At 40.6% G+C, this 27,830-nt stretch overlaps 2 protein-coding genes across 2 annotated transcripts in view; both read left to right on the top strand.

Annotated features, from left to right (window-relative positions):
* Positions 1-13,370, top strand: part of LOC139459013 (U3 small nucleolar ribonucleoprotein protein IMP3-like) — a 111,516-nt gene extending 98,146 nt beyond the window's left edge. The window contains exons 3-7 of the mRNA XM_071240455.1: positions 6,024-6,098; positions 7,699-7,778; positions 10,598-10,649; positions 12,006-12,078; positions 12,737-13,370. Coding sequence (XP_071096556.1) covers positions 6,024-6,098; positions 7,699-7,778; positions 10,598-10,649; positions 12,006-12,078; positions 12,737-12,763 — 307 coding nt within the window. The 3' untranslated portion in view covers positions 12,764-13,370. The remainder of the gene's footprint in view (positions 1-6,023; positions 6,099-7,698; positions 7,779-10,597; positions 10,650-12,005; positions 12,079-12,736) is intronic.
* Positions 13,371-18,320: 4,950 nt separating this feature from the next.
* LOC139459014 (fucolectin-5-like) lies at positions 18,321-25,912 on the top strand. The gene is made up of 6 exons (XM_071240456.1): positions 18,321-18,372; positions 19,540-19,773; positions 23,753-23,986; positions 24,524-24,603; positions 24,888-24,984; positions 25,650-25,912. The coding sequence occupies exons 1-6, from the start codon at positions 18,321-18,323 to the stop codon at positions 25,910-25,912; spliced, it is 960 nt and encodes a 319-aa protein (XP_071096557.1).
* Positions 25,913-27,830: the final 1,918 nt, after the last annotated feature.

The raw sequence follows: 27,830 nt of genomic DNA on the forward strand, positions 1-27,830 counted from the left end.
TGATGATGATGATGAACGACGATGATGAATGACGATGATGATGATGATGATGATGATGATGATGATGGACGATGATGATGGATGATGATGATGATGATGATGGTGATTACCAGCTGTTCTGTAACTGTAGGTTACTTCTGCCTTGTAGATGCGGTCAGGAAACCTTGTAGTTAAAGCATTTGCTTGTCAAGCCAAAGACCTGGTTTTGATTCCCCACATGGGTACAATGTGTGAAGCCCATTTCTGGTGTCCCCTGCCATGAAATTGCTGGAATATTGCTAAAAGCGGCATAAAACCATACTCACTCCACTCACTACTTCTGCCTTGAAAAGATAATTGTAGGTCACTTCTATTCTGTAGAAAGATGTAGGTCAGTCCTGTTCTGTAGAAAAATGTAGGTCAGCTCTGCCCGGGGACAGATAAATAAAGGTCACTTTTGTCCTGTAGATTGAGTGAGTGAGTGAGTTTGGTTCAACACAGCTTTTAACAGTATTCCAGTTATATCACGGCATGTCAGCTTAATGTGTGAGGAAAGCCCGAAGTGATGCAGGTCTCAGACGTTTACCACTTCAGTGAAACCCTTCGAGCACGTGTATGGTGCTGACAAACCTAGAAACATAATCGGGGCGAACAGGGATTCGAACCCACAATCACTGGTTTCTGGCGTGCCCATGGGACGCAACTCTGCACAGCGAATCGCGGCACTTTAGACGACTGGGCCACCTGTGCCCCCTTGTCCTGTAGATAAATTTAGGTCACTCCTGTTCTGTAGATAAATTTAGGTCACTTCTGTTGTTAAATTTAGGTCACTTTTGTCCTGTAGATAAATAAGGGTCACTTTTGTTCTGCTTATTAATGTAAGAAACTATTCTATAAATATAGATCACTTCTGCTTTGTACAGATGAATATATGTCACTTCTGTTCTGTATGAACAGATATATATTACTTCTGTTCTCTACATTAATGTAGGTCACGTCTGTTCCGTAGATCAGTGTAGGTCACTTAGGGCCAGGGCGCCATTCCACAAAACGATCTCAGCACTACAACTGTTGTAAGTCAGTGTTAAAGTATTGGAGTTACGATCTTCTTAGTGCCACGATCGTTTTGTGAAACAGGCTGATGTTCAGATAAATGTAGGCCACTTCTGTTCCGTTTGTTGCTAATAATGCTCGTGTATGAGTGATTATTTTATATGGGCCTGCATGTAGTACCCCTTGCTTGTCAGGGGCGGTCGGGTAGCCTAGTGGTTAAAGTGTTCGCTCGTCACGCCGAAGACCCGGGTTCGATTCCTTACATGGGTACAATGTGTGAAGCCAATTTCTGGTGTCCCCAGCCGTGATATTGATGGAATATTGCTAAAAGCGGCGTAAATCCACACTCACTCACTCACTCACTCACTCACTCACTCACTCACTCACTCACTCACTCACTCACTCACTCACTCACCCACCCACCCCCTACTTGTCATCAGTGCTCACCCACCCACCCACCCCCTACTTGTCATCAGTGTTGGCCTAGTAAATGTGATAAACTATCAATGAATAGACTGCTTGTTGACAGGGTGTGTTATCGTACAACATTTGTGACAACCATTGCTCATTCAGGTGAATGTCCAGTCTAAACAGTCCAATCAGCTGACTGGCAAACTGTCCATAGTGTTCTGACAATATGGCGTCGAAAAGGATCTTTGGTGCAACGACAGCCTTTAGTAATTTAATCGATCACTCATTGATATCTATGTTGAATCAATGAAGCAAAAATAATGTTCATAGCTGTTGGTTTTGTTGTGCTAACATCAATATTCACAAGATGAAGTATCTATTCACCTATATCTACCTAATTTCAATCGATAAGATGTATAGTTTGATAATGACAGCTCTTTATATGTATGCTCTTTATGTTTTTATGTGCAGAGAGTATAAATCTATGGTAGTTGCCAGATCTTGTCAAAGAACATGCGAGGTGTAGTCATTGACAATGTTGTTATTCATTTCTGTTACTATGGGGGCTCTGGAACATAACAGCACCCTGGGCTTGTTTCCTTGTTTGGATTTCTGGGGTAGAAGAGGTATAGGTCCCCAACACCCAGGCATGTTTCCTGGGGTAGGATAGGTACCCGGCGCCCCACGCTTGTTTCCCGGGGTACAATAGGTTCCCAAAACCCCATTCTTGTTTCCCGGGGTAGAATAGGTCCCCAGCACCCTATTCTTGTTTCCCGGGGTAGAATAGGTTCCCCAAAACCCATGCTTGTTTCCCGGGGTAGAATAGTCCCCGGCACCCCATGCTTGTTTCCCGGGGTAGAATAGGTTCCCGAAACCCCATGCTTGTTTCCTGGGGTAGAATAGTCCCCGGCACCCCATTCTTGTTTCCCGGGGTAGAATAGGTTCCCAAAACCCCATGCTTGTTTCCCGGGGTAGAATAGTCCCCGGCACCCCATGCTTGTTTCCCAGGGTAGAATAGGTTCCCGAAACCCCATGCTTGTTTCCTGGGGTAGAATAGTCCCCGGCACCCCATTCTTGTTTCCCGGGGTAGAATAGGTTTCCGAAACCCCATGCTTGTTTCCGGGGGTAGAATAGGTCCCCGGCACCCCATTCTTGTTTCCCAGGGTAGAATAGGTTCCTAAAACCCCATGCTTGTTTCCCGGGGTAGAATAGGTCCCCGGCACCCCATGCTTGTTTCCCGGGGTAGAATAGGTCCCCGGCACCCCATTCTTGTTTCCCAGGGTAGAAAAGGTCCCCGGCAGCCCATGCTTGTATCTGCATGGGGATTGCCATGATTGAAGTCAACACTGAGAATCCCCTAGAGGGGGCCATGCAAATATCAAAAAGTTACTAACTCAATCTTTCGATCCTTGTGGTTATTGTTCACCCTTGATGTCTGTCTCTGGTCAGTTATGTGGTAGGTATGATGATGATGATGATGATGATGATGATGATGATGATGATGGACGATGATGATGATGATGATGGATGATGATGGATGATGATAATGACGATGATGATAACTGCTGTTCTGTAAATGTAGGTCACTTCTGCCTTGTAGTGGCGATGGGGTAGCCTGGTAGTTTTGAAAAGCTACTAACTCAATCTTTCTATCCTTGTGGTTATTGCTCATCCTCCACGTCTGTCTCTGGTCAGCTATGTGGTGGCGATGATATTGCTGATGCAAGACTTGGTCATGTTGTCATTACACAAAAATATGACGATATTTAAATTACATCACATGTCAACTGTATACACTAGCTTTTATTGCTTGTCCATGAGTGAATGTCATCTGACAGATTGAGCTGTCTTCCGACCTAGTGGCGTGATAACCCACATCCTGAGTGGCTTTGTTTATCAGTTTTTGTTCCCAAACAGGTTGCATCATCCCATGTCTTCCTCACAAGTCTGGACAGAGCGGAGGGAGAGTATTGTCCGTCAACGATAAGTTTCATTGACATGATACTGATGTGTAGATTGACAAGATATTGACAAGATATGCTGACACGAGCCTGTGTGATAGTCAGCCAGCCTGCAGAGATAGTCATCGTGACAGGCTGTTTCTGGAGATGCTTCATGATGATGATGCAAAACGTCTGACAGTTGATGATGCTTAATGAAGATTGACCCTTAGGGCAGAATATGTACCAAGCCACCCCACCCCTGTGCTTGTCAGAAGAGACAATTTAATGGGATTCAATTATTTATAATCCTTTTCCATAAATAAAGATTCTTCATTGTTGAATATTGATGACCAAAGATTAGTACATCAAGAACACAGGTTATTTCTGTTGTTTTGTTAAGAATGCTACTGTTTTTCTTTGTATGTTTTTGGTTACAAAATATGAATTAAATGAATGAATGGTTCAGCAGGATAAGTGGTCGAAGACAAGAACCTGCGTGAGATAGTCAGCAAGCCTGGGTGGACAGTCACCATGACACACTGTTTCTGAACATGCTTTGTAATGATGATGTGAAAGATCTGACAGTTGTTGATGCTCAGTGAGGACTGACCCATTCCAGGACTTAAAACATTCCCTCTCTATGAAGTACACATACCATTATCATGCCATTAGTCTGTCTCACAGTCCCTCAACCATATTACTTCCCTTCTGTCCAACCCATCCTGAAATGCTGTTGCTCCAAATGAAGAAAGTCTAGATTTTCCACAGGTTCATGTGTGATCTCCTTTTAAATTCAAATGTTGTTGCTTGTTTCTATCAAAGTTATTTATTTTCAGAGACAAAGCGTGAGTTTAACGTACCACATAAGCTCAGACACCTCAGGAAAATAGGAGACAAATTCGGAATTAAACCATATCTAAAAGTAACCACTGAATTAGAACACTGCAAAGCAGTTACAAGGCTAAGACTCAGTGCTCACGACCTTCAAATTGAGAGAGGAAGATACTTCAACACTCCAACAGAAGAAAGATTATGTACCTTCTGTGATTTTGATGAAACAGAAGATGAGGAACGCTTCCTGTTGCGATGCCCTCTGTACAATGATCTGAGAGGGGAACTTAATTCATTACCCAGCTTTGCTATGCACACACTATCGCTAAAAATACTATTAAATCCACCAGAGCCCTTTGCAAAAATTACCTCTAATTTCATCCACAAAATGTTCAGGCAAAGAAAATCTGCATCTCCTCCCTAACAATATAATCATAGCAATATTTGTATTCTATTGTGTATGTCAATGTTTAATTGGTCATGTTCATGTTTTGTACCCTGCCCCTTGTGGGGGTTTATGTACAATAAATATTCTTCTACTTCTTCTACCATGTTAGCCATGTGAATACACCAATGGATTTAAAAATTTAAAAAAATTAAACACAAGAATATATAAACTGTGATGCTGTAGCTAGAATGCCAGCTTACATTAATGGCAGTTGTGACCCTGATAGCAAGAATCAAGAATTTTATTGTACAAAACAACCTCATAGGGTAGGGTACAAACTATCTAGATATGAAAACATGATAGGTAGATATACATAATGGACATTATACATAGAGGTATTACATGTTATTTTCATTTATAGTAAATAAACATTTATGTATATCATGAGGTGGCCGGCAGCGTACACTTGGTGTTGAAACTGTGTAGAATAGAATTTCTCATGGTCTCAGCTTAATCATGCGGAATACAGTCCTGGCAACAAGACTTGCCCATTCTTTTGGAGGGTTCATAAATTGTCTGGTTCATCTGCATGCAGTTTAAAGGCCTTTAAAGTTGCGTTCCTAAATGAAGTGTCCGAAATGGGAAGTGGCGATGTCCTGTGTGAATCTGGCTGGAATATTGCTATTGCGGCGTTAAACAACAAACCAACCACCAAATCTCTATATGCTTTGCATGTGTCAAAAGCTCAGTGGAGGACCCAGAATATGTCCCCGGCACCCCATTGCTAGTCATAAGATTTGTCCCATACGTTCATCAAACCACTACGTTTGTTTGTAGTTTAACGCCACACTCAGCAGTATTCCAGCTATATGACGGCGGTCTGTAAATACTCGAGTCTGGACCAGACAATCCAGTGATTGACATCATGAGCATCGATCCATGCAATTGGGATACGATGACATGCATCAACAATGTCAGCGATCCTGACAAACCCAATCCTGCTAGTCACCTCTTACGACAAGCATAGTCATCTTTTACGGCAAGCATGGGTTGCTGAAGGTGTATTCTACCCAAGGGCCTTCAGGGGTTCAAACCAGTATGATACTGAACAAGAATTATTGCATGAAACCGTTCATCGACATTCTGAGGCAGAAACTGTTGAGTTGACCAGCCCAAACCTGTTATTTGACATCATTTTCAGTTGTTTTAATGTATGGACATACACATGTATTAGCAAACTTTACTAGACCGAAAGACGTTTTACAAGGCTCGGGCTTCAGACTAGTGGCCAAAGACAAAGACAGCATTGATTTAGTGATACATCTCTGATGATAAATAAGAACATTGTTATGTTTTGTGTTTTTTTGAAAGATGTTTTCTTGCATTCTGATCTGTTCAGGCTTGTTTTTCTGTTCCAGACACAGCATGGGGCTCATTCCGACTAAAGGCAGTTTGCAGCTTGTGTCGAGGGTGACTGCATCATCATTTTGTAGGTGAGGAAACAATGTGCGAGTGAGTGAGTGAGTGAGTGAGTGAGTGAGTACGGGTTTACGCTGCTTTTTCCAATATTCCCTCAATATCGCAGCGGGGGACACCAGAAATTTGTTTCACACATTGTATCCATGTAGGAAATCAAACCTAGGCCTTTTTTACAGTCTGCTGTGATATAGTTAGAAAATTGTCAAGAATCGATATATCTTATAATAGTTGTTTCTAGGTTTGTCAGCACCATACCCGTGCTTGTGGGTTTCACTGAAGTGGTAAATGTCTGAGACCTGCATCACGTCGGGCTTTCCTCCCACATTAAGCTGACACGCCGTGATATAAATGGAATACTGTTAAAAAGCGGCGTTAAACCCAACTCACTCACTCACTCTTGTAATAGTTTGATTTATGGTAGTATTCCTACTTTTAATATGAGTACATGGGAGGCAAAGCGGGCCAGTTGTCTTAGGTGCCAACTTATGTCTCTTCGGTGGACCAGTAACATATAAAATTGGGTTTGAATCCCGTTTCGACCTGATTATATTTAGTAAGGATAAGAATTTATGGATGAACAACTTCTTTATTACAATTAGGAGCGACATTTCGGCATAGATTCTAACACTGTTATCAAGCACGTGATTATATTTGTAGGTGTCTCAGACAATGCCATGCTTGTGTGTTTTACCAAAGTGGTAAACGTCTATGACCTGTATCACAACAGGCTTTCTTCCCACATCAAACTGTAATGCTGTGATATGACTTATATACTGTTCAAAGTGGTGTTAACCCCAACTCACTCACTCACTCGCTATATTTACATGAAGTATTTTCTAACCTATTGCTAGTACAGTCATGCTTGCTGTTGGAGCTATAGTCCAGGGGAGGTAACTCATATAATGATACTCATGAAAGCAACTCTAAAATCCTTTGACTGTTTTAGTCCATTCTTTAGCTGTCGACTGAAAATTTCATTATTTCTTTCCGGAACGAATTGTTTGATTTATACATTCAATATGTTTTAGGACTTGGACATGTTCCACAAAGCGATTTTGGTGATACTTAAACATTGAATTACAATTGCTTTATGGAACGGGGCCTATTTTTCTAGGAGCTGGAGGTATATGCTTTCAAACTTTAACACATACACATATCTAGGACGTGAAAAAAACCACAGTTTCTGGACAAATGATTGCTTTATTTTATATGTATGTTAATTGTTACTGCCTCTGTGGCGATAGCAGATCAAAATAGGTGCCCATTACCTCATGCTTATCACAAGACCTGACTTAACACTGTTCACACAGAGCTATGTTCGTATAAGTCATAATACTTATTGATAACAGGCAAGAAAGTAAATACCTAGAAACTAAATATGTAAATATGGCTAGGTCACAGGTCATGAAACTGAACCAGTAAGTGTTCAGGTTAATCATGTATTCATACATATTCATTTTTGAATTCAATAGTTTTAGAAGGCATTCTGTGCAAGTTAATCAAGAAATTAACATTAATTTGAATAACGTAGGAAATATTTGTAGCGCCAACTTTCAAAGAGATTTATTTGTATTTTAAAGATTTGTTTGTAACTGTTTGTTTTATTTGTTGTAGGAGGCGACTTCCGATTGTGATGATGAGAAGTCACATGGCCGAGAATCTGCGTGCAGCAACAACATTCATAGAACAAGGACGTATCCTTCCGCTTGACTGGCATTATGAAGCCATTTTGTTTGGTTTTAGGATAGAATAGGTCCCCTTCCTAAATTGTCCAGTGTGTTAAATGCACATTCTAGGATTGTAAATACATGTACAACAACAACAACAACAACAACAACAACAACAACAACAACAACCACAACCACAACCACCACCACCACCACCACCACCACCACCACCACCACCACCATCATCATCATCATCATCTTAATAATAAGCGCATTTAAAATGCGCCAGATTCCATTCACCCAGTGGATGCTCATAGCGCTAGACTATTATAACCCCCGGTCAATAGATCAGTATGCACTCGATTTTCATTCTCAGCTTCCTGGGGAGTATACAACCCAAGCTGCCTGTGAGGCACTAGAAGGTTAACAGCCACATTACCATCTCATCCTACCGGGTACCCACTCACTGCTGGGTGAACAGAGGCAGATTTCGAACAAAGTCACTTGTCTAAGGAGACATCACATGTGGTACATGTGCTTCAGTGTGGGTCAGGGCCGAAGCCCTAGAAACTCTCAGGAGTCAAGCTGCTTAACGTGGTCACCCATCCAACTACTCTTCGAGACTGACGTTGCTTAACTTCACCTGATTTGTGATCTGTGCGCTGTGCATAGCACCATGTGCCACCACAACCATTACCCATGGAACCATTACCCACCAAACCTTGCTTTAAAAGTCACTTCTGCATTTCCATCTATATCTTCACTATCAGAGATTTTCTCCAACTCATGGCTCTAAATTTAAGAACATTGCCTCTTCTGAACAAGAATTTCTTCAGGCAATTTATGAAGTTAAATTCTATGAAGGCCCAGGGCAGATGGTTAGCCTCTTGGTTAAGGCTTTGGCGTGCCACTCCAAAGACCTGAGTTTGATTCTCCCATGAGAACTTTGCGTAAAGCCCCCTCCTGGGTTCCTTGGCTGTGATTTTGCTGGAATATTGCTGACATCAAGATAAAACTGTACTCACTACCTCTATGAAAGCCATGAATTTCCACAGAGCATGATTTCAAGGATGAGGAGAGCTGAAGTGAAATGGGGTTAAAAGGGACTGCACGTCCACTGTTCTGAAGCAATGTTTGTAAGCATTAGATGATAACACCTGAGTTTACTCAGCTCTGCTTGCCTTATTCCCCAAGAGTAGGCCTATCACATGACCAGATTTTTGCTCTTGTATGTATACAAACACACTTATTCTGAAATACGAACAGTCAGGCCTACTTTCTGTGTGCTTTACGTATTGTTTTGCATATTCATGTAGATATGCAACTACAAATGCCACAATGTGGTTCATAACAGTGTAGCTTTACACATCAAAGTGACCGTAAATCTCGCTCTCTTTATTCGATGACAGCCCACTGTACAACCAATGGCAATAAAGGATGAATAGGTGAATAATAATTATTTTATACGTTTTTGTATATTTTCTCAATGACAGTTAATATTTCATGTCACATTTTCATATATTTGTGTAGATGAGAAACATAAGCAATATCTTGACTGGATTGTGTAAGCTGTATCATTGTGACAGAGGTACCTGGCTGGCTGCAAGGAACTCTGGATAGGAGAGTGCAACGTGATTGTGTTCATATGACCTTGCCATTTATAATATAATCTAGCCTTTGATAAACACAAGCTTATAATCCAAACAAGCTGACAATTAGTATTTTTTAACTTGCATTCTCTTCAATTTGCCTTCAACAAAAACATGACTGAAGAGATATTCTGCGCAGTGCTTGCATTGTTAGCTTGCTGTGCGGAGTTCTATTATTTTGGTTTGAGAATTGAATCGCGGAAATGATGTAACACTTGGAAATTATTTCATGCATGATTTAAAAACACAAAGAAATGTCGACGTAGCGTCATATTCAAGATTATTGCACTTGTATATAGCGACCTGCGTGTGTGGCTGCTTGTACTAGTCTGGACTTACGCTGGTTTTATGTTGCTACCCCACTGAGATGCCATGCCGCAGTTTAACATGGATAACCACTCAGATGTATTATACTGACTCCAAGCCAACCAATCCTTGTTTTGTCCATTTAATGCCGAGCCAACAAGTACCATATTTTATAATCTTTTCGTAAGACACGACCACCAGGGATCGAACCACCAACCTTCCACTCTCCAGGCAGCCACTTTCAAAGATACAGTGATTTCTCGATATATACTGCCACCATCAGGGTCCAAGATCCCGCCCCCGCATTTTTGGAAAGAGTGTTATGCAGATATTCATTGCTGCTGATCACAACATTACGTAATGATTGGTTGGTTGGTTGTTTTGTTGTTTTACGCCGCACTCAGCAATATTCCAGCTATATGACCGCGGTCTGTAAATAATCGAGTCTGGACTAGACAATCCAGTGATTGACATCATGAGCATCAACCAAGTCAGCGAGCATGACCACCCGATCCCGTTAGTCGCCTTTTACAACAAGCATAGTTGCCTTTTAAGGCATGCATGGGTTGCTGAAGATCTATTCTACCCCGGATCTTCACCACGTAATGATGGTAGTGAATGGAGCGTAATTATTTCACAGCGACATGTGACATGACTCTGAAACCTTGATGTTAGACGATGATTCAAAATGTTTGCGAAAATTAGATAAACAATAATTAATGTAAGTGAATCGTAGTTTTATGTTATTTTTTGACTGTATGTTATATATTTGGAAGCAAACTGTTGTTATGTTCTGGCTTTTCGGAAGAAAGGTGTTCTGTTTGCTGATGTATAAACGATGAGAGTAATAACATTGAACTGTTCCTGTTTGTTGTCCCTAACACTATCCAGACATTCGTGTAGGACCAGAGGTGATCAGTGACCCTGCCTTTCTTGTCACAAGGTGGGTACATCTGCAGATCTTGTATCATACGGCTATAATAAGTTAATTACCGTATTCGACGTAATAAGCGCCGAGGGCGCTCTCAAAATTAGAAATAGGGGCTCTTATTAGAATATTAGTTTGTCGAAAAAAAAGTTGAAAGAGTTGAAAGATAAATTTTGTAGTTTATGCTGACAGCCTGAAATGTTTATATACGAGAGATATATTTTTACAGAATTTAATTGCCCATAATTAAGGGTGCATAGAACAGATGAATTCGTATTATACGCAAATAAATAAGTGTTGTGTACATTGATCAATCGGAAGGGGTGCTAATAGGTACTGTTCACTAGCCAATATATTAGCAAATATCCCAGTGGGCGCTTATTAGAGCGGCATGCTTATTACGTCGAATACGGTATATGATTTTCATCTCCGCCTGCCTCGCCACCAAACACCAGCCTTGCATTATTGTGTTGTACCCAGTACCTAGAAATGAAGAAATCGCTACCTTTGTTCCTGACTTGATGAACTCTACCTTACACTGTGTCCAACCAAACATTCATGCTTCATTTGAATCACATGTGCAGACAGTGCCGAGTAAAGATTGTGTAAGGTGATAAAGTGCCTCTCACTTTAGATATCTGTAGATATCGCTGCAATGATATTATTACATCACAATGCTTTGCAGACCATTGTAACGTCATTGGTCACCATGACATCACAATCCAATGACGTCACTAATGGCTCTGCTGCTGAACCTGTTAGCAGTACTTTTCACACGTAAGACACTGCTTATTACTGTCTACGAACTGAAAAGGTTGGAATAATGATGGTGGATGGTAAATAAAATCTCACCCTCGTGTCTTTTGATATCAAATATATCAACATCACATACCGTATATGACTGCGGATAAGCCGACCCCGTAGATAAGCGGAGGTGTTAACTTGACCATTCAAATACGAAAGAAAATGATATGACCCGCAGATAAGCCGAGCCAGGAAATGAAAGGAAAAAAACACTGCGAAGTCGGACTGCAAGACATGTGCCGGTACTCGCAGATATTCAAAAATATCAGATGAAAAACGTTGTAATTATATTGAAAAAGTCATTATTATTTCTAATAAAGATTTAACAAACCAGTCATCTGCTTTCATAATGTGGGAAGCTGTTTCTCTTGTCTTTTTTTAATCTCATAATGATCGTTATGTGTTGCCATCAACAACGAAGCTCCATTTTGTGAATATTTGATATCAAAAAGACACCAGGGTGAGATTCTCTATTTATTTATATATTTATTTATTTATTCAACCTCCCACTGACTGTGTTGCGATATAAACGTTATGGTACTGAACCTGTCCTGCTCACTGTTGCAGGAACATGGAGGATTTCATCACCTGGACAGACACCTCCGCCATCAGGAAACACGTCCTTGACTACAATGATATTGTGAGTGAACTACTTGACAAGCCAGCTTCTCTTTCATGTCTCTGGATGACTGTAGGGAAATTTATACCAGAATTATTATATCGAATGTGGTACAGCTAATTTACCTTCCCATCATGTTGTGAATAGAACGTCTGACTGGAGAGTGGAAAGTCTGTTGTTTGATTCCCTGGCGTGTTTGATTCCCTGGCGGCCAACAACAGACTTTCCACTCATGTCATACCACAAGACATTAAAAGATGGTACTTGTTGTTACCCTGCCTGGGGTATGTCATTAAGGGGATAAAACATGGGCTGGTCAGCTCAGTGTGTTTCAATGGGTATCCATGTTAAACTGTGGTATCTTAGTGGGCTAGCACTATAAGCCATTATAGTCCAATCTAGTACGAGCAGTCACACATGTCTCTTCATTTCGTGCAATAATCTTGGATATGATGTTAAACCCCATTTCACCTCATGATAAGAAAGCCCTACAAGACATTTTAACAAAGAATATTTTGGAATGTTTTCATGTTCGAGACTACATTTTAGTCTCATAGTTCTGGAACAGAACTAAACAGTCTTAGCCTTCTGCTATTATGCTGAGAATATTAAATAATGATGTTGCAAATTTTAAGTATTATAAAAAAATTATAATTGATGGTCATATTTTATTTTACAGAGAGATGACTTTGACATCATGGGCTAATCTAAGAAGCCACTTTCCAGAGGAGCGTGTTTTGTTCTGTCTGAATGTACAGGTGTTTCGGGCATCTACAGCGACGCAATTTGCTGTTTAGAGTTGTGTCTCCTTGTATTGTCAGAAACCTATCATCGTGGGTTCAAATCCGAGATTTGCCCTGATTATGACTTTCGGTTTGTTGGCACCATACCCAGGCTTGTAGGGAGCACCATAGTGATAACCACAGGAACCTGCATCACTTGGTGCTTTCCTCCCATGCTTGCCGTAAAAGGCGACTATGCTTGTCGTAAGAGGGGACTAATGGTATCGGGTGGTCAGGCTCACTGACTTGGTTGATGCATGTCATCGATCCGAATTGCGTGGCTTGATGCTTATGTTGTCAATCACTGGACTGTCTGGTTCTGATTCGATTATTTACAGAGTGTCGTCATATAGCTGGAATATTGCTGAGTGCGGTGTTAAACAAACAAACAAATAAACAAAACTTTCCTCCCACATCAAACTGACATGCCAGGATATAATTGAAATACTGTTCAAAGCTGTGTTAAACCCAAATCAGGTTTTGATGTATAAATGTATGATTGTATTCAGTGGAAATAAAAGATCTTTACAACCCAGGTGTTTTGTAGCTAATGTATACTTTATATGATGTCCTGTTCTCCCATGCCAAGCTGAGCAGTCTAAGATACTCCATCCACTTACACAGTTGTGTCCCTTGGCATGCCACTTACACAGTTGTGTCCCTTGGCATGCCACTTACACAGTTGTGTCCCTTGGCATGCCACTTACACAGTTGTGTCCCTTTGCATGCCACTTACACAGTTGTGTCCCTTGGCATGCCACTTACACAGTTGTGTCCCTTGGCATGTCACTTACACAGTTGTGTCCCTTTGCATGCCACTTACACAGTTGTGTCCCTTTGCATGCCACTTACACGGTTGTGTCCCTTTGCATGCCACTTACACAGTTGTGTGCCTTGGCATGTTAGACTCAAATCCCGATAATTATTGTGGGTCTCTCGGGACCAAACCTGTGCTTCTAGGTGTCACCAAAGTGGTGTCTTTCAAGACCTGCATCACTTCTATCTTTTCTCCAACATTGAGCTGACACTCCATGATACAACTGAAATGCTGTTCAAGGCATTGTGTAAAAACAAAAAAGAAAGGAAAATATAAAAATATGATAATCCATTTATAGAGTGCTTTTCCAAGCTGGATATCTTGCTCAAAGCAGACAGATAATTATTACCCCAGTTAATGGATAAGCGTTCACTCAGTTTTCATTCTCAGCTCCCTGGGGAGAATACAGAACCAAGCTGCCTGAGGGGTGCTGGAAGGTTAACAGTCATTACAATCTCATTCTACCAGGTTGGAGTGGTGGGGTAGCCTTGTGGTTCACTCAGTTTTCATTCTCAGCTCCCTGGGGAGAATACAGAACCAAGCTGCCTGAGAGGTGCTGGAAGGTTGTCAGTCATTACAATCTCATTCTACCAGTTTGGAGTGGTGGGGCAGCCTTGTGGTTAAAGCGCTGAAGACCTGGGTTCAATTCCCAACATGGGTACAATGTGCGAAGCCCATTCCTGGTGTCCCGCGCCGTGATATTGCTGGAATACTGCTAAAAGTGGTGTGAAACAATACTCACTCACTCCTACCAGGTATCCATTCACTGCTGGGTGAACAGTGTTTTTTTAACTGTTGGTAATATTGTAAAGGCTCCAAGTAATATCTGGCCTGGATGTGACCCTTGTGCTAATTCCAGGTTAGAAAATGTCCCCAGCAAATTACGCTTGTCGTAAGTCTGGAGGCAACTAAATTGATCGTGTGGTCAGACTCGATGACTTGGTTGATAGCATGTCATCATAGCTTGACAGTGTAAAAAAATTCCTCAGAATATCCACAATCTCATTAAAATCAGTTCTTAGTTCTTGCTACTGCTAAACAAAGATCTCTCTGTTTAGCAGTAGCGAGAACCGAGGTCTGATTTTAATGAGATTTAGAATATCCAGGGCTGAGAGTCTTTCGCAGATCCATGAATTTCCACAAATGTTAGTGACCACAAATTTGTTAAAATCTAATGGCTTCCCCCTAAACACCCCCAAATTATGGACCCCGCTCCATTGCAAAGAAGTTTCAGCTGAAAAGGAAAATATCCATTCTCATCCTTGAATATCAATTACTGGAATGTCTTGTCCAGACTTGATTGTTTACAGACGACCTACGTGTACCAGTAACTGGGATATTGTTCAGTGCAGCATAAAACAACACACAAACAAACAAAAAGCATCATCTTCAAGTATGTTATGTGGTAACTACAGGAACCTGCATCACTTGGTGCTTTCCTCCCATGCTTGCCGTAAAAGGCGACTATGCTTGTCGTAAGAGGGGACTAATGGTATCGGGTGGTCAGGCTCACTGACTTGGTTGATGCATGTCATCGATCCGAATTGCGTGGCTTGATGGATTTGTTGTCGATCACTGGACTGTCCGGTCCAGATTCGATTATTTACAGAGTGTCGTCATATAGCTGGAATATTGCTGAGTGCGGCGTTAAACAACAAACAAACAAAACCACTAAACTTTCCTCCCACATCAAACTGACATGCCAGGATATAATTGAAATACTGTTCAAAGCGGTGTTAAACCCAAATCAGGTTTTGATGTATAAATGTATGATTGTATTCAGTGGAAATAAAAGATCTGTACAACCCAGGTGTTAAACAATATTAAACAACACACAAACAAACAAAAAGCATCATCTTCAAGTATGTTAGTGAGTAAACAAAAGGACAATTTCTCTGTTTTACTGGTGCTTGACAATCAACAATTGCATGGTTTATGTCCGAATATTCTATGGTGCAATTTTGTTGATAAACATTTTTATAATCTTATAAATTGCTTCATCTATACCTTTAAAATTAAGGACACAATGCCATTTAGAAAGTGGTCAAATGTAACAAATGTTATACAGATTCTTGTACTTTTTTTGTGTTGAGTCCCGTCGGTGTTTTGAAACCACACTGTCAGATTGAGGCACCTAATTACCTGTACACAAAGTCAGCTATCTTACCCACTTAGCCACCGAGGCTTTCACAAAAAATGAAAGTCTGACAACTGGAAGTCTAGAACAAATACTTTGTGTACCCCTCTGACAAGTGTAAATTGGCACGGCTCCATGGCCAAAAGCTATGAACACATGGCTGAGTGGGTTAGATCGCCCTTAAAACAGTTGATTATCATACATATGCATGCTACCCATCTGATCCTTTCTTTTATAAAATGCTGTAGTAGCTATTCAATCGATATTGAGGATTTTACTGGTTGGCTAATGAAACAAGATGATGAAAGACAAACCCACCCATACTAGTATGTATTCTTGGAAATTTAAAAAGAATCGCTTGTTTTGTTAAGAATGAATGCCACACACAATTCTAGCAAGGGAAGACTTTTAAAAGGCAGAGTTGGTTCACATCAGGATTGTTTACTTCTCAAAAGAAGTTCAAGAACACCCGATTTTTTATATATACCGTATTCGACGTAATAAGTGCCCCGCTCTAATAAGCGCCCACGTCGAGATTTGCCCCTATTCGCATATAATACCTACCGCTTCCTTCCCCTATTCGCGTACAATACGCACTCGTGTGTTTTATGCACCCTTTATTATTGGCAATTAAATTCTGGAAAATTATATCTGTCGTACATAAGCATTTCAGGCTGTTAGCATAAACCACGAAATTTATCTTTCAACTGTTTTTTTCACCAAAATAATATTCTAATAAGAGCCCCCTATTTCTAATTTTGAGAGCGCCCTGGGCGCTTATCACGTCGAATACTGTAAGTAATCTGACATGTCTGTATTACATATGGCATATGTACTACATCTCACGATTCTTGTTCTTGTTCTGTTTTTCTTTGAGTGTATGTTTTGTGTGATAGGTTATGTTAACAGACAGGTTGCATCACTGACTTTGAGCTAACATCCTTAAAGATATAATGACTCTGAATTTCTAATAGCAATCACATTAAACATCTTTTACTCCGGTACCATACCCCTCTGCTACAAGATCTGAACAGAGTCGTGAATACTAAGTCACTCACTCACTCACTCACTCACTCGATCATTTGGAAAGTAAAAGTAACAGATGCCAGGGCTAAACCACATTACCAAGGTCAGAGGCATGCAGGACTTGCAACAATGCGGAACTGCCAATACTGTAGACATGGATTTGATGGCACCCATTTTCATGCCAATGGAGAAAAATACTATGCATCAAAGTCTATTGTAGATGTCGGAGGTATTTTAAGTGGGACCAATTCCTAAAAATTGATATTTTTTATGTGGTCTTTTAGAAGCTGTGTCAGCAATGAGGACAAAGTCCATATATACATTTTTACCTATTTCATTCTTTCGCACTGATATTCTACAGAAATTCAACCTTTCTCATGGATATTGTATAGAAAATCCAGCTGTCGCATGCATATTCTAAAGAGCTCTATTTTGCTTTTGGAACACAATGTACGCGTGTGGGATGATGTAAAATCAAACGACAAATGCCTTCTTAATATTTCAGTGTGTCGAACATGCAACCTTCGCATCTGAAGCCGAGTGAGTGAACCAGGCTCTCTTTTCATGTACATGTACGCCAGCAACAGATATTTTACGTCCGTTTCCCAAGGTTCATAGAAAGTATGTTTGAAACATAAAAATGTTGATAAATATTGTTTCAGACGATTTCTTTCGGTTTAGAAGTTGGTTGACTGAAAATGTACGCCCGAGGATTCAGAAAATTAGGTCCGTCTTCGGGCCTCACCGTGGTCCCCCATCCCAGATTTACAGTCTCATTCAAGACCAAGGAAAAGGTGTTTATTCTTTACTAAACGACCGGTGCCATAACTGACCAGGCTATGTGGTCAAAACCCCAAGTTTTCAGGTCAAACGGGGCCTCTATACATTTAGATTGTTTTAAATCGTGTTCTTGCTGTTGAAGTACAATATGGAAGTACCGTACAAGGAAACTACCTATGATACTAACAACGCCATGTGTAACTAACACGCCTCTTCGATGAATATTTAAGATGAAATAATGAACCGAAGAATCAGATATTCCAGAAAGCGTCAAGAGTTCAAATATACAGTACTAAATTCGAAAGAAAACACATTGTAATCAATGTTATTTTGATCGGACGGCAGGCGACTATATAAATGACTGAACTCACAAGGTCGCAGTGATGCTATCTTCAAATTGCTTCCAAAACCTCAGCGAGGGAATTAGTCACAAAACAGTATACACATATACACAGGTTTTTATCTCACTCGTCAAACAAATGTTACTTAACAGAAAATCCGTCACAGTTCGGTTTCCCCTAGAGCAACCTACAATATCTTAATTTCACCAGATTTTCACGCTACATCAAACAAAACAACCAGCTAAGTAGAGGTCACGCGTGTTCAACCGTGAGTAATTCGTCTCGTCAAGATTCTGCATAAAGATTAAAATGTTAGTATAAATATGGATCCACCCGTGGATACTCTATCTGCAATTTGCCCTGTCACTCGTCAATCTACAATGTTGCTGATTTCTCTGTTCGCGATTGTATTGGTGGCTTCTGAGACACATGGTAAGTATTTCAACTGCGTTAGGTATTATATATTTTCAAACTCTATTAGATGTAAATATAGTACTAAAGGTTAAGTCTTTATTAGTTTGGGCGGTTGGGTAGACTAATGGTAAAAGCGTTCGCTCGTCAGGCCGAAGGACGGGTTCGATTTCCCTCATGGATACAGTGTGTTCTGGTGTCCTCCTCCGTGATAGTGCTGGAATATTGCTAAAAGCGCCGTAAAACCCTACTTAATTACTCACATAAGAACACTGCCAGTGTTTCCGGTTTATTTTACACTACATAGAATACTTTAGATGCCTTCTTTCATGTTATTCATTTGTTGAAGGATAAGCCTATTGAAGATTTAACAAAGCGCTAGCTTACCTCGTTTAACTATGGAACTGGATGCTCAGATTTATGCAGTTGTTCAAATTTTGAACTCGTTGAGAGAGATTGTTTTTAAAATCCGCCAACATTTCACCAGAAATATACCTATTAGTGTGTTGATTAAAAAATTATTTAAGTCCGCGGCAGCGACAGAATGCTGTAATGTTTGAGAGATCTAATGTCATCTTATTTATCTATATATTCCTCATGGAATACTGCAATAGGGAAGTTCATCTGAAGGAACAAATCAAATTTGAGAAACATTTGTTTTACGCATGATTTTTTCACACTAAACTCACGAATTTTATATTGATGAAAAGGGAAATCGAAAGCTGATGTTTTTTGTGACCAAAATTTCCTGTGTATTTTATCTCGCCTGACAAGTCGTGGTGTTGTCCGTTGTTAGCTTTTTCTTTACTGACATCTACTCTTAAACTAACTACAAGGCTTAGACAACAAGTTAAAACTTGTATTAAGGATCCCGGGTATTTGGGCTCTAAATAATGCTCACACAATTCCGATCCGACTTGTAACACTAGCTTCTTCTCCAGCCATTTCTGCATGTATCATTATCAAGTTCGATATGCAGTAATCATATTATGGTTATCGAAATAACATATACGTTTTGGGTCATTTTGTTATTTCATTAATCCAGCTACGATCTCTGACTTTCACGTACCCAATGATCCGCACGCCGAATTTTGGCCAGCTTTGCTCTGTGTTTGAAGGAATAGAAGAAAATATAGGTTTTTATCTTTGGGATGTGATTTACCTACAGCTGTTATTATTTTTTCCCAGGTGCTGTGATCCCCGTCCTCGGGTCACAGGTCTCTTCCTCTTCAGTCTTCACCTTCGGCTCCACGAATTACGGTCCACAGTTAGCCGTTGACGGCGGACTTGGCACCAACTTCATTACTGACATGACTACGTTTGCAACGGCTACCACAGACACAGCCCCCTACATGGACATCGACCTGGGTAGCAACTTCCTTCTCCGCTCCGTCACCATCACCAACAGGGGTGACTGCTGTTGTAAGTAGAGTGAGATGGGGAAGTGGGTGAAACAGCATTTTAGTTAAAGACGGCGCTTCAGTTAAATGCAGGAGGAAAGCCCAAAGAGATGTTGCCGTAAGGCTTTGCCACTTGAATCGGACCAAATATCAGAATCAAGTTTAATCTGCGATCCAAACTCATGATAAGGGGACCCAGGCACGCCTAAGGGTTGTAATCCTAGACGAATTATGGCATATTACACGACTGCCAACCCCCTAAGCGTTGTAAGTAGAGTTTGCAGTCGTTTTCATGTCTGTCTTTATCTCTTGGAATAAACTTCATTAATGCAAAGAGAATATTCGCCAACTCTTGCAATATTCTACTACGATTGTCTGTCGAAAAGGCACTGTTTTGTGAGGAAATTGGAGCATGAAATCAGACGTGAGTTTATTCGGTATAGAGGATAACACTTTAATAGGCCAAAGTGGGAACCCAGGTAGTTTGTATACTATCGCTGTAGGAAATTATAATATCAATACTATCAGCATTCAAAACTCATACTGCTGGGACAATTAAGACACATCAACTTCGTTGCACAATTTTCCTTCACTGGATTGCCTCGTCCAGGCTCGATTATTTATGTGTCGCTTGACACGGCTTGAATGTTGCTGACTGCGGTGCTATACGACAATTTGTCGTGGGTGTATTTATTCAGTTATAAAAGTATAAATGTACTTTTATAATCTTACACCAATCACTGCAAATGCCCCTTCTTACCTTTACGAAGAGGCTTTCAGAAGATGTGCTTCCCCATTCCCGCTCTAAAATCAAAGAAACGCTGGTCAGTATTGAAATGTGTCTTTTCATAGATGACTAGAAGAATGGACATTTCAAGAAAAATGGGTATTTTATCCTAGAAACCTCACAGAACTCTCCACTCCTGTAGTGTTTGAACCTTGTTTCTTCTATTTAAATACGCGTTGGGGATTATGAATGTTGGAAAGTCTAGTAGGATAAGCTAGAACCATCACCCCGAAGTCCTTGTAGCTTGTGTGCCAGTGCTACATGTAAATAAAGGCTGAAAATCATCCAGCCTAATTTTAAGTGTAAGCAAAATCAATTTTACGAGTTAATTAAGCGCCCGAGCCCCAGACTTTTCTCAAAATGAGATGCTTTTAAACGATATTTCCTGCCTTTTGGGACTGTTTAAGTAAGATTTAAATTTGTTAGAAATAATGGTAATATATTTATTATGTTTTTTTATTAGTAAGTTCATTCAAGAAACATCTATGATGACTAGTGAAATTTGAACATTTAAACGAATCGATAATATTACTTTTTTGTGTTTTTACATGTTCATTCGTAGTAAGTGATTTGATTTGTTTCACATTTTAACGCGCGCCTACCTATCATAATAATGACAATAATTGAAAAAAATTATTGCTCGCCTGAGTGAAATACGAGTATGTGTAGTTATATGAAATTTTCATAAAACTATACTCACTACTATTTAAATTATTTCCTAAAGGTTTCGTTACTCCATTACTGATACCCAATGAAAGATTCAGATTTTCAAGTAAGAGAATACATATCATGTTTGACCGTGTAGAGTTTAAAATAACAATTTACTGCAGAGATGGTAAATGTGTGCTTTTTGTAGGTTCACAAATGTGCATTTTTAGGTGTAAGCAACTGCTTTTCTGCTACAATGGTAGTTTCGCCCCTGTCATCACTTATCGACTGATGGCGTTGTATGTTGCATATCATTTTGTTCACAGTTCCTACTGCATAGCTTGTTTGACATAAGGTGTTGCAAATGCAGTGGTACATACACATGCCACAGATACATATCAGAATGTTAATCTCTTGAGGCGCTCGTAAAATCTCTTAAATTCCCCCCCTCCGCTGTCACGACTTTAAGTTTAAAACCTAACAGACCCAAACAAGCTATTAACCGCCCCCACATCCCCCCCCCCCCCACCTTCCCCCTGATATATGGTTCTAAGAGGGCAATGGCGAGGAGAGGAAGGGTCAGTCGTCTAACTGTTTAATGTATTGATTTCTAAGGGATCTGTTTGTGCTGTGGGCCATTGCTCGGTAATTGTGAAGGCAATTATTGAGGATATTAGTAATTCGTTGATAACATCTTTCTCGGATTATCGACGGATTTTTGAATTATTGAACAAAATATTAATGACAGCCCGTTATGGTTCCTGCCATTTTCAATCCACACGTTTACTTTCTAAATCGCCCACTCGTAAAAAGTCCGCAAAGCAAAAGTATGTTAAAAACCATAAAAATAGTATTAAAAAGATATAAGCATTTACTCGAAATACTTTCTAGTCTTTCAAACTTAAATTCTTAATTTTCTCCATAATTCTCAAGCATGTATGTAAAATAAACATGATTAAATGTTTATGATATTTATCACCTTGAAAATAGAAGAATCCGTCCGGCGTTGCGTTCAGCATTCTCAAGCGTTGCCTCTGTCGTCTGCTACCACCAAGGGAGGCTATTCCGAGTTAGGCGTGTAGTTAGACTAGTTCAGCGGTTGGTACGCGCAGGTAATTATGCGCTAACACAACGCGGTATACTTAATCCCAGTCACTTGGGTCAGTTCTCGCGTTCCCGCATAACTGCAGATATGTTTTACATAAGAAACATATACAGAATTTAGATCATACATAGCGTACGTCTCATAACCAGAGTTTGGTTATTTCTTCAAAACGTTTACTTCTATTTGTCAGGAGTGACAAGTAACGTATGTATTAGGGCCGGGATGATTCCGAATTTTCTACCCGGGTACCCACCCCCCTATTACCCGACCCTCCCGGGTATCAAGAGATGGGTAAACATGTCCGATTGAGAATAGTTTGACCGTAGCCCTGGCAAAATGTATTTAGATTCACGTATAAAACGATCTGGTCATGCATAAACTGAAGTTGACTGAAGTTTTATCTTTATTCAAACATATAAAGTCAGAAGGAATGCGTGCATAGTCAGGAAGAAATGCAAACATTAGTCACTTATAAGGTTACCATAGAGTTCTAGATAACATTTGCCATTAAACAATATATCTCGTGATTAACCCCGGGTTGTCCAGTGGGTACAGTAATGTGTGTGTGAGTGTGTGAATATGTACGTACGTATACGTTTATCTCAAACAGTTGCCATGGAGAGCTTAGATCTAGAATTACAACACCTTCCTGTTAAACTCTGTATCAGACTTCAACGCTCCTGTTCCCCAGTCACAGTATGCGCCAAGGACCCTGTGTTAAACTGTTTGACCTGGGAGAGATCATTATGCCCCAAAGGCGTGTTAAATTGTTTGACCTGGGAGAGATCATTATGCCCCAAAGGCGTGTTAAATTGTTTGACCTGGGAGAGATCATTATGCCCCAAAGGCGTGTTAAACTGTTTGACCTGGGAGAGATCATTATGCCCCAAAGGCGTGTTAAATTGTTTGACCTGAAAGATTGTATGTCATACCTGGAGGCGTGTTAAACTGTTTGACCTGGAAGAGATCATCATGCCCCAAAGACGTGTTAAACTGTTTGACCTGAACGATTGTATGTCATGCTCCGAAGGCGCGTTAAACTGTTTGAACTGAAAGATTGTATGTCATACCTGGAGGCGTGTTAAACTGTTTGACCTGGAAGAGATCATCATGCCCCAAAGACGTGTTAAACTGTTTGACCTGAACAATTGTATGTCATGCTCTGAAGGCGTGTTAAACTGTTTGACCTGAAAGATTGTATGTCATGATGCCCCGACGGCACGGATATTTGCTCATGCAGTCGACCACTAGTTTACCGGCCCCATACTATTTATGTCTACCTCGATATTTATGTGTATAAACTGAATATTACTTAGTCCTTATCACATATTACTTTAATAAATGAACTAAAATCACGTTCAGCTATCAGTGTCGTTCTTGATGCTGTGGTCTGCTAATGGTTACCTCGATATTGTTAAATGCTTAGTAAGACATAATCACTCACTTTTCCGATATTCTCAGCCGAACGTCTTCGAAACATCAGAATCGAGGTGCATGACAATAACCCAACCCTCGGAGGAACGCCTCAAGTGTGCACCACAATCGGCAGCCCCGCCCCCGCCGCCGGGTCGACCACGACATTCAGCTGCTCGGGCACACCAATCGGAAGGTACATCCGTCTTAACAAGTTCACCAAGGCCGACGCTAATGATATCCTTCAGTTAGTAGAGGTGGTCCTAGATGGCGTCCAGCTACGTAAGTATATGACTGTATTTATCGGATGGTAAGACATCACTTGATAATTTCATTTACTTACTATTTCAAATTAAATCTGTGATATTTTCCATTCTGTTTAAGCGTGAATGCTTCTGATGAAAGAACCATGATTTGTTCTCGTTGCAAAATTGCCGATGCAAAGTTAAATAGCAAATCACTCGAAACATTTAAAGTATTAGATAGTGTGACCTTGGAGAAGGAAACGCCATGCTATTATAAATACTCTCGATGACACGGGTGGCTTAGTCACCTATAGGCGCTGCAACATTATGTGCTACGTTTCGCCCCTTGGCTGTCCCAGGATCTGCTGATTTGAATAGTTGGTCCGCATTCTGAGGTTTTCCCCGAGTGTGATCCGTGGTGTATCAACACCATTCCCGTTGGGTTGTACCAAAGTACTCGCATCTACTTTATGTGCGCCATATTGCGGTTTCCTCCAACATTTAGCTGACGAGGCTTTGAAACTGAAACACTGGTTAAGGCGGCGTTAAACCCAACTCACTCACTCCTCCACAGAATGTCCTTGCAACCACTTCCAGCTGGACGAGAACTGTTTCTACTTCTCTGGATTCCAAACAACCTATGCCCAAGCGAAGGTAAACAACAGCATCGTATCCTTGTGCAAGATTACTTACATTCTATATTTATAATATAATGTTACATATACAAAGAATAATCTTTAATATATTGCCACTCTGATGCAAGCATGTTTGTTACTGTAATTTACCCTGCTGTGTCTTAAGGGGAGCAAGTCTTAGGTTCAAATCTCAAATGCGGCGTCAAACAACAAACACTAACCCTTGGTGTGTTCAGTACTCTACGATTATATTTTGCGTTTACAATATTCATAGACACTGACGTACAAATATTCTTGTTACAGGAATACTGTAACATCATCGGAAGCGATCTTGCCATGATCCGAACCCAGGCTCAGAGCGACTTTGTCAACGGTGTTCTCGGTGCCAATGCTCAAAATGGTAACTTTTAACTCGCTTATAATGTTTCTTGTCCGTTCTATATCACGAATAACAGATCAACAATTATTTCCACTTATACTAAGACCTTTTTGTTGTCAACGGGGCCATTAAGACCATAGTAGGATCAATTGACAGTCGATTAATATCAGTCCATCACACAACACTTTAGCGGCTAATTCAATCTTAGCATCTAATCTTGAAGTTATTGGTGACGCTACTTACACAAGGTGTCAACGCTTAAGTTTCACACATGATGCTGATGAGGGACGCGCACACTGAACATGGGCTGAGATCATGAAGCAGGCTCCCTCCTTTGGCTGAGCCTTGCATCATTATACTGAATTTTTTTTTCTCCTGCGTCCAATTGATGGACTAATGTAATAATCGCTTTAGCCATGATGTCTCGGGTAAGAATAGGTCCCCAGCACCCAACTGAGTGCGACAAGCGGCAGCGTAATCGGATCGGTTGGTGAGACCCGGTGACGTGGCTCCTTGACGTCATAGGACGTTGCTCATGACATCAACCACAGGTTTGACTGACTCGATTGTCAGACTCGACTATTTATATTATGATCAAGTTGGAAATGTTGATGACTGTAGCGTAAAACAACAAAATATATTTAAATAATGACTTGAGTATTCATTACATCTTTTTTGTCCTTTAGGTCAAGAATATTGGATTGGGGTGACCAATCTTCTCGACCGTGTCCAGTGGCGATATTTGTTGGGTGACGTTGTTCCACTGAATAGCTTCACCTTCCCACTCGTGAGCGGCACGGGCACCTGCAGCAGCTCTACTCTTACGACCCACCCTGAAAACTGCGCCGCCCTGGGGAAGAACGACGCCGGCCAATGGGTGTGGGACGGCGAACAGTGTGACAGTGAGGAGTACTTCCTCTGTCTGGGAATCCTGCCCATACCTACATAGACTCTTTAACCACCCCCAACCCCCAACCCCCCACCCCCAATCCCCACCCACAACGTTGGTGCATTTAGTTTACAGTTATCCGTAGTAAGAAATCTGGTCTAAAATAGGTTATGAAAAACAAGCCGTGAAAACGTAGCGTGTCCTGAACCTGCTAATGGAAGTCGTAAATGATTTGACAGCAATTGTGAAATGACATTCAGTGACGCACTTTTATTAATTATTGTTATTATGGTTATGGAAATGTTCTTTTCTCTGTCTTCCTTCATAATCTTTTGGCACACAGAAAGTCATTTTGTGTTTGCTTTGGAAGTTTTTTTTTAACGTAACGTTTTGTTACTGTTCGGTGCATGCTCTGCAGAACATTTCAGGAAAAATGAGTATTTTATGAGTATAACATGTAATATGTCAGGTGAAGGGAACTTGTTCACTGTGTTGCCTCTTCACGAATTCAGGCTCACATTCGTTCAGCGAAGTCGATAATCAGCTCCATATGTATATTTATATATTATATATACAGCTGAGTGACTAGTTCACGTAATAGTGTAGCTCGGAGTGCACGTATGTTCTCTTGACCGGTGATCTGTGGCGCTTCTACCAGGTGGTCGCTTGTCAATACCTGTATAGAGGCTGTATATTTAACTGATCATTGTGATTGTTTTGGTTTGTTGTTTAACGCTGCACTCAGCAATATTCAAGCTATATGACGGCGCCTTGTAAATAATCGAGTCTGGACAAGGCAATCCGGTGATTGATATTATGAGCAACGCTCCACACCTCGTTGACGCACTACCAACAAGGGGCGATAGGGTAGCCTAGTGGTTAAAGCTTCCACTCGTCACGCCGGAGACCGGGGTTCGATTCCCCACATGGGTACAGTGTGTGAAGCCCATTTCTGGTGTCTCCCGACGTGATGTTGCTGGAATATTGCTAAAAGTCGGCGTAAAATCATACCCACTCACTCACTACCAACAAAGTCACAGAGCCTGACTATTAAAACTAACTCGACTCCAAAGCTTTGGTTGCCTGAGACCACTCTGACCTGGGATCCCCACGGTGTCGATGACAGAGAGATGGAAGATTGTATCAGTTAGATGAAAATGTTTCTAGTATGTATTTTCTGAATATAACCAGAGTTTGCAATGAATTATTTCAATGTTCAATATTTGAATGTACTTTCTCCATAAATATCCTGAGAAAATATATTGGAAATAAAAAAGAGTTATTGAAATCAATGTGTCGTTTGTTGATGTACATTGTGCTAGTATTGTGAGATGTTGTGATGAAATAACAAGTTTATTTTTGTAAATGGGGTCCAAAAATACCAGGTGCGTTCAATAAGTATTGCAACTTGAATATAAGACCAAGTCGCAGAATATCTTTTTCACTTTTATTTTTCAATATAATCTCCATTCACCTCAATACACTTGAACAGTTAAATCACCCACCCTACAGCCCAGACTTTGACACCCCTGACTATTTCCTGTTCCGGTAAATGAAATCTGCCCTACGTGGAAGACGCTTCCAGGATGGCGAGGACATAACGGCTGCCACAGAGGCATGGTTAGAGGGTCAATCTGCGGACTTCTATGAAAGTGGTCTTAAAAGTTTGAAGGACAAATGGAATAAGTGCATTGAGGTGAATGAAGATTATATTGAAAAATAAAAGTGCAAAAGATATTCTGCGACTTGGTTTTATATTGAAGTTGCAAAACTTATTGAACGCCCCTCGCACATGGACGTTATGTTTTAAGGGGGCCGTCTAAATGTATACTTCAGAGTATGGAGGATCCAATCCCGTAGGATGCCATATTGACCGAGGTAAAATTAGCTCCTCTTGTTATACCGGGTAATACGACACAGTTCCCGGCACCTCCGTACTAGGTTATTGTATGCGTATTTGGTTAAGATGTGAAACCGT

The sequence above is a fragment of the Haliotis cracherodii genome, unplaced genomic scaffold, assembly GCF_022045235.1.
Source record: "Haliotis cracherodii isolate W230 unplaced genomic scaffold, xgHalCrac1.p SCAF_13, whole genome shotgun sequence".
In the NCBI taxonomy this organism is placed as follows: Eukaryota; Metazoa; Mollusca; class Gastropoda; order Lepetellida; family Haliotidae; genus Haliotis; species Haliotis cracherodii.